This window comes from Trichomycterus rosablanca, chromosome 1, assembly GCF_030014385.1.
Source record: "Trichomycterus rosablanca isolate fTriRos1 chromosome 1, fTriRos1.hap1, whole genome shotgun sequence".
In the NCBI taxonomy this organism is placed as follows: Eukaryota; Metazoa; Chordata; class Actinopteri; order Siluriformes; family Trichomycteridae; genus Trichomycterus; species Trichomycterus rosablanca.
The window spans coordinates 19,702,136-19,715,006 of NC_085988.1; the positions used below are offsets into that span (position 1 = coordinate 19,702,136).

The 12,871-nt window shown below is 43.9% G+C and overlaps 1 protein-coding gene across 1 annotated transcript in view; it reads right to left on the minus strand.

Annotated features, from left to right (window-relative positions):
* The window catches only part of gfra3 (GDNF family receptor alpha 3), a 61,678-nt gene that overhangs the window by 25,064 nt on the left and 23,743 nt on the right, over positions 1 to 12,871 (minus strand). The window contains exons 2-3 of the mRNA XM_063000657.1: positions 9,673 to 9,957; positions 7,507 to 7,599 (exon numbers count right to left, since the gene is read on the minus strand). Coding sequence (XP_062856727.1) covers positions 7,507 to 7,599; positions 9,673 to 9,957 — 378 coding nt within the window. The remainder of the gene's footprint in view (positions 1 to 7,506; positions 7,600 to 9,672; positions 9,958 to 12,871) is intronic.

The window sequence follows — 12,871 nt, forward strand, 5'->3', positions numbered from 1 at the left end:
AGGATTCCTTCTCCAGTGCTCATTGGCTTTTGAGCTTCAGCCGTCACGCTTCCCCACCGAGCGGTCAAATGTGGCTCACATAGTGGCCCTACTAACAGGTCGTGCTCTTTCCTGGGCAACTGCCATCTGGGAGAACTGTCCTGACCTGTGCTCATCAGTGGATCGTTTCACAGATGAGTTCAGGCAGACCTTTGACTACCCAGCAACTGGTAAGGAGTCCGCTAATAAGCTCCTCCATATTCGCCAGGGTCAGCGCTCTGTAGCGGAGTATGCTTTGGAGTTTCGCACCCTCGCTGCTAGGAGTGGCTGGAACCCAGAAGCACTTATGGCGGCCTTACAGGAGGGGCTATCGGAGCAGCTTAAGGATGAGTTGGCCACCAGGGACTCCCCAACCTCATTGGATTCCCTGTATGAGCTAACTATCCGCCTGGACAATCGCCTCCGAGAGCGGCAACGTGAGCGCGGGGCCAGGGCTCATGGGCCTTTGAACCGTGCTCAAGGCCCATATTATCCACCTTCCCATTCCCTCCCACCACAATCTGGAACCTCTGATCGGGAGGAGGAACCCATGCAAATTGGGAACACTGGACTCCCGCGTGCCGAGATGAAGTCTCAGGCCTGGAGGAGACCACGTCACACTACCAGTACCCAGGAGTGTTCCCCAGTTTCGGGCAAGGAGGTTGATTTAAAAGCCAGGGCCCACCACAGGCAGGGGGACCTGTGATGGGCCAATTAGTTGCCCCCCGGTCTGCAGGGGTGTTCCTGGAAGCCACACTTCTTTGGGGTACCCGGCAACAAAAGAAGCTTTGGGCTTTTGTTGATTCTGGATCAGCTGGAAATTTCCTAGATGCCAGCCTGGCTAAAGCTCTCGGTATCCCAACCACACCCCTGCAAGCTCCACAGCCCATAACGAGCGTGGACGGTAGATCATTAGGATCCGGGGCGGTTACTCGTAGGACTCGGCCCGTGGTGTTGACTCTGGGTAATCATTCCGAAGAAATATCCTTTCTTCTCACCCAGGCCCCTGATCTTTCCATAATCCTGGGGTTCCCCTGGCTCCAGCAACATAATCCCAGGATTGACTGGTGCACACGCTCGGTAGCACTGTGGGCACCTCTCTGTCACAAGACATGCCTCAAGGACTATTCGTGTTTCCTTCCCTCTGTGAAGGGCGCACCAGAAATGGTTGACCTTTCAAGGGTCCCAGAAGAATACCATGATCTCCGAGCAGTCTTTTGCAAACATCAAGCGCTGTCACTTCCACCTCACCGTCCTTTTGACTGTGCCATTAACCTGCTACCTGGCATGGTTCCACCCCGTGGCAGGCTGTTTTCCTTATCAATCCCAGAGACCAAGGCTATGGAGGAATACATTAGGGACTCTCTGGCCTCTGGTCACATTCGCCCATCGTCCTCCCCGGCCGGAGCAGGTTTCTATTTTGTGGGGAAAAGGGACGGCACATTGCGCCCTTGCATAGACTACCGGAGCCTCAATAAGATCACTGTTAAGGACCGATATTCCCTTCCTCTGATGAATTCCGCATTTGAATCTTTGCAGCAGGCATCAATTTTTACCAAATTGGATCTGCGCAATGCCTATAATCTCATCAGAGTCCGGGAAGGGGATGAATGGAAGACAGCCTTCATAACGCCATCGGGCCACTATGAATACCAAGTGATGCCTTTTGGGCTTATGAATGCCCCCGCTGTTTTTCAGCGGTTTATTAATGAGGTCCTTCGGGAGGCTTTGGGGCATTATGTCTTTGTCTATTTAGATGACATTTTGATTTACAGTCGAACTCTAGATGAACACATAAGTCATGTTAGGCGGGTCTTGCAGCTGCTTCTAAGAAACCACCTTTACGTTAAGCTTGAAAAGTCCGAGTTTCACGCTACCTCGGTTACCTTTCTTGGGTTTGTGGTTTTCAGAGGCAACCTGCAAATGGATCTGTCAAGAACCAAGGCCATCAATGAATGGCCTCGCCCCACCTCGCTTAAGCTTTTCCAGCGCTTCCTGGGCTTTGCCAACTTTTTTAGGCGTTTCATTAGAAATTTTAGCACTATGGCGGCACCGCTTACGGCGCTTACAAAAAAAACGGCCGGCAAATTTCTGTGGACGTCTAAAGCCCAGGAGGCATTTGATCAAATCAAAAAACGCCTCGTTACTGCCCCAGTTTTAAAACTACCCGACCCCGAGGTCCCTTTCATCGTAGAGGTTGATGCCTCGGATGTAGGGGTCGGGGCAGTTCTCTCTCAACGTGGGGGCTCCAACAACACCCTACATCCATGTGCGTATATTGTGACGTGGGTAATAAAGAACTGTTAGCTGTCAAGCTCGTGCTGGAAGAATGGAGACACTGGCTGGAAGGCACTAAACACCCCTTCCTGGTCTGGACAGACCATAAGAATCTGGCCTACATCCAACAGGCTAAGCGTCTTAATCCCCGTCAGGCCAGATGGGCATTATTTTTTGGTCGCTTTGATTTTGTCCTCTCATATCGACCTGGTTCAAAAAACATCAAACCAGACGCTTTGTCACGCCAGTGGGAGTCTCCATATCTTTCTCCCTCCAGCGAGTCTATTATCCCGGAATCCCAGATCCTGGCACCTCTTCGATGGGGCCTCGAAGAGGTCATACGGGAGGCTCAGCAACAGGAGCCAGATCCTGGGAACGGCCCTTCAGGTAAAGTATTTGTCCCATCCTCAGTTCGGGGACAAGTTCTGCAATGGGGGCACTCCTCCCCCTTTGCGGGCCATCCTGGGGCCAATAGAACACAGGAGTTTTTATGCAGACGATTTTGGTGGCCGTCGATGGAAAGGGAGGTGAGGGAGTATGTTGGGGCATGTGAGGTCTGTGCTCGTAATAAAGAGCCCAGGACACGCCCTCCAGGCCTTTTACATCCTCTTCCCATCCCATCCCGTCCCTGGTCCCATCTGTCCCTTGACTTTGTTACTGGGATGCCCCCCTCTAGGGGTAATACAGTCATCTTAGTCATTGTAGATAGATTTTCGAAGGCTTGCAAATTTGTCGCTCTGCCCAAACTCCCCTCGGCCAAAGGGACCGCCGAGATCCTTCTGGATAAGGTTATTTGTGTCCACAGTTTACCTAGTGACTTAGTTTCTGACAGGGGACCTCAATTCACAAGTCAGTTCTGGAAGGCCTTCTGCCGACTCCTCGGAGCCTCTGCCAGTCTATCCTCTGGTTACCATCCTCAATCGAATGGGCAGACAGAAAGAGTTAACCAAGACCTGGAGCGTACCCTCCGGTGTTTAGTTTCGACCAATCCTACATCATGGTCAAGCCACCTGCTCTGGGCAGAATATGCTCATAACACCTTATGGCACTCCTCCATTGGGATGTCACCTTTTGAATGCCAATTTGGGTACAAACCCCCCATGTTCCCAGAACAGGAGGCAGATGTAGGGGTTCCCTCAGCTCAGCACTTCGTTCAGCACTGCAAGAGAGTCTGGCAGAAGGCCAAGAAAATCCTAAGGACCACCACAGCCTCCAGAACAGCTGCTGCTAATCGTAGGAGAAGGGTGGGTCCTTCTTTCCGTGTAGGGCAAAGAGTGTGGTTGTCTACCAAGGACCTTCCTCTTGCCCTAGAGTCAAAGAAGTTAGGACCCAGATATGTGGGACCTTTCAAAGTACTCAGGAGGATCAATCCAGTAGCATACACTCTCCAATTGCCACGTACCATGAAAATTAATCCCACATTTCATGTATCGCGTCTCAAGCCAGTACTCTGCAGTTCCCTGAACCCCCCTACTGACCCCAATCCCCCTACTCCTCGAATGGTTGCCGGAGCCCCTGCCTATACAGTTAAACGCATCCTTGATGTACGCCGGGCAAAACGTGGCAACCAATATCTTGTTGACTGGGAAGGGTATGGCCCGGAAGAACGCTCTTGGGTCCCCACACGACACATTTTGGACCCAGAGCTGATCCGGGAATTTCGCCGCAACCGATCAGCAGGCTTGGGAACGTCAGGAGCCGTCCCTAGACGGAGGGGCTCTGTAACGGGTCGATTACTTTTGCTCAGCGCCTCTTGCAGCAAAAACCGTAGATCGTCCCATTCCCATGGCAAGCGGACTACAAGTCCCAAAAACACTAGCGCTAATCAGCGCTAACTCGCAGCACCTGTGGGTTTGCTATTTAAGGAAAGCCAGAGCGTTGCTGAGTCAATCCCTCAGCCGGTACGGTAGTTGGCCGGTGTGCGTTCGCTCGCTACTGCTTTATTTATAAAGCGTACGCTTTTGCATTGTTTCTATCAGAGTTATCGCTCTGTAGATACGTTCGCTGCTTCCGTGTTTTAGGAAGCTATTGTGTTTACGCGAGTGAATCGGCTCATGAATCGGTTCCGCAGTTGAATCCGACTCGTGAGTCGATTCCTCTATTTAACTCTTTTCTCGTTACGGTTTTTTGTGTTTGTTTTGTTTTCTTTTTAGGATCCAGGAAGAAGCATTCGGGATCTTGCGCCGTGGGTTGGTCGATTGGTGGATCGAGTAGCTGGTCGGCTGGCCGCGGTCGCGGGTCCCACCTAGTGCTCTTCCTCTTAGTACTTAGGAAATTACCTAAATAAAAAATATACATTTATTGTTATTTATCTCCATTCGTCTCTTTTCTGTGCTCTGCACCTTGGGTTCCGTCTCTCTCAGTGGGTTGTCAACTGTATCAACCCACACCGTTACAAAATCAAAAGTTGCCGATTGGTCCTGGATGTTCTGGATGTCTATTTCCCACTTACATGCCTTACACCGGCACATAAAAGCAATATTATAAAACGGATAGTTCCGGTCCTAAAATCTGATTGGCTGAGCCGCGTTCGAAGCCGTTGTAAAATCCCCGATAAACGCACACCTATGACCACCTCACATCATTCCATATTAATACGCCACTGAATCGAAAAAGTTAATGTTATTTTCGCCCTCATGTTGCCTAGCAACACTGTTAATCGAACTATTTTGCGTCGCGGAAGAATGCTTTATTGTAAGTTTATACACAATAAATACATTTATGAATTAAACATTGTTGTATTTATTATATTTTATGTTGACCGCCGTTTTATAAAAGCAATAAGCCACTCGAGACCGTGCATTACTGCTATGATTTTAGCACGGGGAAAGAAGTTTTAACCAAAAACGTCATCCCCGTGCTAAAATCACAGTAACGCACGGCCTCTTGTGGCTTATTGCTTTACTAAGAAATGCATCCATAATATAAATGTGGCTTGGTGTACGTTTACAGCATTTAAAAAATGCTTTAGCAGATATTGGCAGTAAACAATCTAAGCAATTGAGCATTAAGTATTTTGCACAACCATTCGGTTATTAGTCCAGTATCTCAACCGCTAGGCTACAATTACCCCATAACTGGGCGGCACGGTGGCTAAGTGGGTAGCACTGTCGCCTCACAGCAAGAAGGTCCTGGGTTTCCCCCGGGTGCTCCGGTTTCCTCCCACAGTCCAAAGACATTCAAGTGAGGTGAATTGGAGATACAAAATCGTCCATGACTGTGTTTGATATAACCTTGAGAAGTGATTAACCTTGTGTAACGAGTAACTACCGTGTGTCTGTCATGATTGTAACCAAAGAATGTAAAACATGACGTTAAAATCCAAATAAACAAACAAACAAACTGTGTACACTAATAATGGCTTTTTAAAAAATTATATGCATAATCTTAGCATGCATTTAGGACTACACCTATTGCATTTCCAGTATATTCTGGGGAAAAAAATAATAAAAATGAATATTTTTTTTAAATATTTTTGATATTAATTACAAAATTTGCTTAAATCCTACAAAAGAGAAAATATGAAGAAGATATAATAGGTAATGATAAGTGTGAGTGTGGTGCCCTGGGTGTATTTAAGATTTGCAACCATTGTTTAACAGGTGAAGCAGGAGCTATCAGTATGCTGAGCAGAATAAAACAGTTAGTGAAAATGAATGAATTAATCTGACCAAAGCCAGAATAAAAGATCCTCTTCAATTGTCATTATTTTATTTCACGCTTTAGTAAACGCACACATCTGGCAGGGGAAAGCATCTGATAATTAAATGATTCACTGGTTAACTAAAGCAGCCAAAGCACTTGGTTAATGAAAATGAGGTAACACACTCACTGTCCATTTTATCAGCTCCACTTACCATATAGAAGCACTTTGTAGCTCTACAATTACTGACTGTAGTCCATCCGTTTCTCTGCATGCTTTGTTAGCCCCCTTTCATGCTGTTCTTCAATGGTCAGGACTCTCCCAGGACCACTACAGAGCAGGTATTATTTGGGTGGTGGATCATTCTCAGCACTGCAGTGACACTGACATGGTGGTGGTGTGTTAGTGTGTGTTGTGCTGGTATGAGTGGATCAGACACAGCAGCGCTGATGGAGTTAATAAACACCTCACTGTCATTGCTGGACTGAGAATAGTCCACCAACCAAAAACATCCGTCCAACAGCGCCCCATGGGCAGCGTCCTGTGACCACTGATGAAGGTCTTGAATATGACCAACTCAAACAGCAGCAATAGATGAGCGATCGTCTCTGACTTTACATGTACAAGGTGGACTAACTAGGTAGGAGTGTCTCATAGAGTGGACAGTGACTGGACACAGTATTTAAAAACTCCAGCAGCTCTGCTGTGTCTGATCCACTCATACCAGCACAACACACACTACCACACCACCACCATGTCAGTGTCACTGCAGTGCTGAGAATGATCCACCGCCCAAATAATACCTGCTCTGTGGTGGTCCTGACTATTTAAGAACAGGGTGAAAGCAGGCTAAAAAGGTATGTAGAGAAACAGATGGACTACAGTCAGTAATTGTAGAACTACAAAGTGCTTCTATATCGTAAATGGAGCTGATTAAATGGACAGTGAGTGTAGAAACAAGGAGGTGGTTTTAATGTTATGGCTGATCAGTGTATATAAATATTATGATGACATATTTAGGATGCTCTACAACCCTGAACAAGCTTGAGTGCATAAATGAAAGAATGTATGACTGATCAAATGGTGAAATATTTTTAATTAATACTGAGCATATTTTTTCATGGTACCAACTTACTGAATAGATCTTCTAAAGATATTTTAACAATAAACGCACAGATGGCGCAGTGGTAAATTATGCTAGCTCACTACTGCTGGGATCTAGAGTTTGAATTCTCTGTGGTGCTACTGGCCAGTCTGGCATCTACGTACAAACATGATTGGCTATGTCTGGGGATGAAAATAAAAATTAAAACACTGGGCAGCAAAGTGGTGCAGCAGGTGGTGTGGGTGCCTCTTTGTCTGCATGAGTTATTCATTACAGTAAGCATAAACTGTCAAACATTTTTATTCATTTTAGAGTTATTGTAGCTATGTGCATGAAAGCAGATTTATTTCTGGTTGATGTCGCCGTCCTTTTCAGCTCTCAACTCTTAAACCTTAATTCCCAAAACCTGATCAATAAGAGAGTGTACCATAGTTTTAAGTTTAGTGTTAAATATGCTAATTACCTGCTACAATGGAGGCCAGTTTTGTTGCTTCATTATTTCTCACCAGCTCCAGTTCGATGTCCTCGTACGGGGACGTCTCAATATCATCGTACCCTGCAATGACACACACTCTGTCTTATCAAAGCAGATACATGCATGGAGCCTCGCATCCAGGCTGAATATTGCTGAGTAATTAAGCCTGCAGAAGTGCACCATTACCTTACCGTTACAGCTAATTAGGAGCTGCATTTAATCAAATTACAGGGTTATATAATGACTCAATGATTATGCATAACACATAATAACTAACCCAGTTAGTTCCATGCCTTAACACGGGGAAAGTGTGTGTCAGTGCAAGGAGCTTTATTTGCTTGGTATTATCGGCTCTATTTGGGAATGAGACTTAGGTCTGAAACACGTGTGGATAACATAATTCACACACACACACACAGCAAATGCCTATTTTTTCCACTTTGACATCGATATTAAACTGCCTCATTTTTTTCTCATCATAATCTTGCATGCAGCAAGAAGCACAATGCAAATGAGTGGAGCGGCGTGTATCACACTGCAATTACGCAGCTGCAAGATGAGGCCGATATACAACTCGCGATTTGAAACACAATCCTGAACACTTGACACTTCATTTGACGGTAGCTGAAAGCGTTTGTTGATAAGACTGCTAATATCTCTCCGGAGAAAATGCATGTGACACAAAGATTACCTTTTAGGGACAATGTTGTAAACATGATTACAAGCTTTGGATTTCTTCATTGATCTATTTTAATACTGGTGGGTTGTTTGCATGTTTGGTATTGAGACTGCTGTATAACATCAAAAGCTCACTAGTTATACATTAACATACAAAATAATCAGTATGTATATCACCTAAAACACAGATTATGTTTCTAACTAGTTGAACTTTTGAAAGAATAGTTAAGAAGTCACTAAGCCCATAGATCGCTACTGTATATCTCCAGCTGATTTACAACTGATCATTCAAGCAAATTTTCTCAGCTTTTTTTTTCTTCTTTTCCTCTTCTCAATGTACATTCCTGCATTAATGCTGCCGTCACAGAAGTGTAAATTACTTTTGCCAAGGGCACTGACACAATTCCAACCTTTTGGAAAAATCTGAAATACTGATTCGTCTGACCACAACACACGTTTCCATTGTATGATTGTCCGATTGATTGGATGAAAGTCTTTTTGCTGTTTTAATTTTATGCATTTTCTTCGCTTTTCTTCCAATTTAGCCCAGTCAATTCGTCTTCCGCTGCTGGTCATGTCCAAGGATGGTATTTATGCCTGCCTCACGCTCCCTCTGACGAGTGCGCAGTCCACTGACCCCTTCTTATTCACCCATACTTTCAGCGAATTCGCACTTGAGGCCAGTATTTGTGTGTGGAGAGCTTTCTGTACAGGTGCCTGGGGCTATTAACCAAAGTCCTTGCACAGCATCAAAGACCCCACCCACTTTTAGTCCAGTCTTTTTCCCACCTGGCAAACTTTAATGGACAATTTTGTCTGCTGTAGGCATTGCCAGTGTGGCACCCAGCCAACTGGTAGCAGAGCTGTTGTTCGAACTCGTGGAGTTCAGAATCCCAGCACTGGTGTGCTAGCGGATTATCCTGCTGCGCCACCTGGGCATGGCATTTGTGAATGTAACTCTGTATTGTAGTGCTTGACAAAGGTTTGCCAAAGTAATCCCTTGTTTATGTGGCTATATCAGCTATTGATGAATGAGGGATGAATGAAATCCTCTGGTTTAATCGCTTAATGATATTGTGCACTGTGGATGGACGTATGCCATATCTCTTTCAATCTTTCTTTTAGGAACTATTTTTAAACCTTTCAATAATTTTCTCACACATTTGTTGACACACTGGAGAGTTTCAACTATAGTCTGGGAGAAGTGGTGCATTTTCTGAAAGAAGAGGAGGGGTGCTATTAATATTTTTTGGCAATGTCTGTATTTCAGTACTTAGCAAAATAGTCATAATTATTATTTTAGGCATTATCATGCAGCTCTAAAGTAAACAGACAAGGTATATTATTCTTGCTTGATCTACACAGAACTCAAACATTTCCAAACATTTCCACACATGAACACATCTTTCCTCATGCACAATGAAGCGTTCATGTGCACACACACCCACACACAGAAACCTATGTGAGGTCACTCACCCTGGGGGAACCGCACAGTCCAGTACACTCTGAGACAGAATAGCTCCTTTCGTGAGCCACGCTGGCACTTGCACTCCTGCAGGGGCTGAAAGTGCAGCAGGGAATTATGGGCTTTGGCACAAGCCTGTTGGGTTTCGGGACCCAGCGGAGCCACAGCCTCCTCATCTACGCAGTACTCCAGCTGCTGGTACAGGTTTGCACACTCAGATTTGGCCATGCACTCCTGCACAGCCCGTACACAGTCCAGAGTGTCTGGGAACAGTGGCACCACCGAGCACATGGAGCCTGATGGAACATAAGATACTAATTACTAACTTAAACTTCCATCATTATATATAAGTTTAGAAGAAAAAATAGTCTGATTACAGCATAATGTTAACAATTTCCATCTCAATTTATGTGTAGCTTATGAACTTTACTTGTTAAATAAGGCTAATTAACTGAATGGGAGAGTAAGAGGCAGTTTTGGCAATTTCGCTGAAACATTTGATTTCCATAATTAGGAGTTTACATATAATGTGATTCTGGATGAATTAATGCATCTATTCTAATAACTGAAATCAGATGGATTAGCCACACTCATTGCTAACAGGTGTATAAAATCATAATATAAATTACAACTCCACTAAACACCTTTAAGATGAATCGGAACAATAACTGCAAGTCGGTTGTTCTAGTTCAGCATCAGTGTCTGACTTTACAGAGGCTCTTCTGACATTTTCATTATTTTCATTATCGCTTAATTCTGGTCAGAGTCAAGGCTGGCCCAATTTCCCTGGGAAACACTGGGCACAAGGGTTACAGTACTAGACTAATAATCAGGGGTTCTAACCCTACCACCATGAAGTTGCCACTGTTGGGCCCCTGGGCAAGGGTCTCAACTCTCAATTGCTCAAATTGTATTCAATGATAATTGTAAGTCACTTTGGATTAAAGCGTCTGCTAAATGCCAGAAATGTAAATGTGCCTCCTTGGTCAGGTCTGCAGCAGTAGCCGAGATACAACTGGGTAACTGAAAACAACTACAAATACTGTAGATTGAGAGCGAAAAGGAGAAATGCATGAATATATTTTTTTCGTGAAAAATTGCTAAATATTTAAGGTTTTTTAATTCTAACCATTTAAATTAAAAGCAAGAATTGGTCCCACAAAAACAAATAAAAATATCATGTACAGAAATTAGATGCAAAAAGACACTGATAAGCCATAACATTAAAACCACCTCCTTGTTTCTACACTCACTGTCCATTTTATCAGCTCCACTTACCACATAGAAGCACTTTGTAGTTCTACAATTACTGACTGTAGTCCATCTGTTTCTCTGCATGCTTTGTTAACCCCCTTTCATGTTGTTCCTTAATGGTCAGGACCACCACAGAGTAGGTATTATTTGGGTGGTGGATCATTCTCAGCACTGCAGTGACACTGGCATGGTGGTGGTGTGTTAGTGTGTGTTGTGCTGGTATGAGTGGATCAGACACAGCAGCGCTGCTGGAGTTTTTAAATACCGTGTCCACTGACTGTCCACTCTATTAAACACTCCTACCTGGTTGGTCCACCTTGTAGATGTAAAGTCAGAGACGATCACTCATCTATTGCTGCTGTTTGAGTCGGTCATCTTCTAGACCTTCATCAGTGGTCACAGGACGCTGCCCACGGGGCACTGTTAGCTGGATATATTTTTGGTTGGTGGACTATTCTCAGTCCAGCAGTGACAGTGAGGTGTTAAAAAACTCCAGCAGCACTGCTGTGTCTTATCCACTCATACCAGTACAACACACACTAACACACCACCACCATGTCAGTGTCACTGCAGTGCTGAGAATGATCCACCACCCAAATAATACCTGCTCTGTAGTGGTCCAGTGGGGGTCCTGACCATTGAAGAACAGGGTGAAAGCAGGCTAAAAAAGCATGAAGAGAAACAGATGGAGTACAGTCAGTAATTGTAGAACTACAAGGTGCTTCTATATGGTAAGTGGAGCTGATAAAAATGGATGGTGAGTGTAGAAACAAGGAGGTGGTTTTAATGTTATACCTGATCGGTGTATATTTGAATGAACATGGTAAAACAGACAGTCTATTTTGAATGCAGCACTTTCTGATATGTCAGTGTCCAGTTTATCTCTTGTGAACAAAGAATTAAAAAAACAATTTAAACTTTAGTGTCTATTTGAACCTAAAATGGGACCCTAAATAGTGATTGCATCATATTGTGAGCTGCTGAAAATCACTTTTAAAATGGTTATCCATAATTGTAATATTGTTATAATGGTTTTATAATTGTATAATGGTTAGCTGGATGTGAAACTCTGCTAAGGATTTTGACATTTCAAGTACCTCTATGTTACACCATTAGCAAAGGGAGAGCAGCAGATGGGGTTCAGGGTGGGTTCATACAGCTTTCAGGGTTAAAGGTTAAGCTCCATGGGTTCAAGAGGTAAAGCAAATTAATCATGTTAAGCAGAACAAAACAAGCCGCAAAGTAGCAATGAACTCTTTCTGCTATACTTTTTTTCCACATATCTATGAGGAGTCGGCCTGCTGTTATTTTGGAGATGGGTGATGGCAGAAATGTGTTATCAAGTTACTTGCTAGAGGATGCTGACGAGTTCAAAAAACATTAAAGATTAAATTATTTTTAATTATTTGTATATAAAAGCTGGGAACTGAAATATCAGAAAGTGCTGTGATGAAATCTAGTTTTGTTTTGAACTGCTTTCAAACTGCTTTCTTTTTAAAAGATGGAAAAATGGAAATTTAATCAATTCTGCATTCGGTCAAGGTTAGAATGAGTCAGATGATGTCCACCAGGACTGTACTAAATGGAAGCATGGGCTGTCTATTCTATCATGTTAATTGGGATAAAATACCCAAACTTCTAATTACATTTTACTGTAGCAAAAAATTATGTCATCCCTGAACAGTATTAATAATGTATAAACAAAGCAGATTATTCGACATTTTATTCACAATGTAACAATATTCCGTGATAAACTAGCTACTAATCCAAATGGGTTCTCTAATTACAGTTTGGCAAAAGTCTGAGACCACTATGTTTATATTACAAATCAAATAATTTGTACAACACAAAATTTCTTTACATTTAGTATGTTCCTAATTTTTCTGTAATAACAGCCAGCACTGAAGCTGTCATAGCTTCTAGCTGTTGTTGGCCCTTGAGCAAGGCCCCTAACCA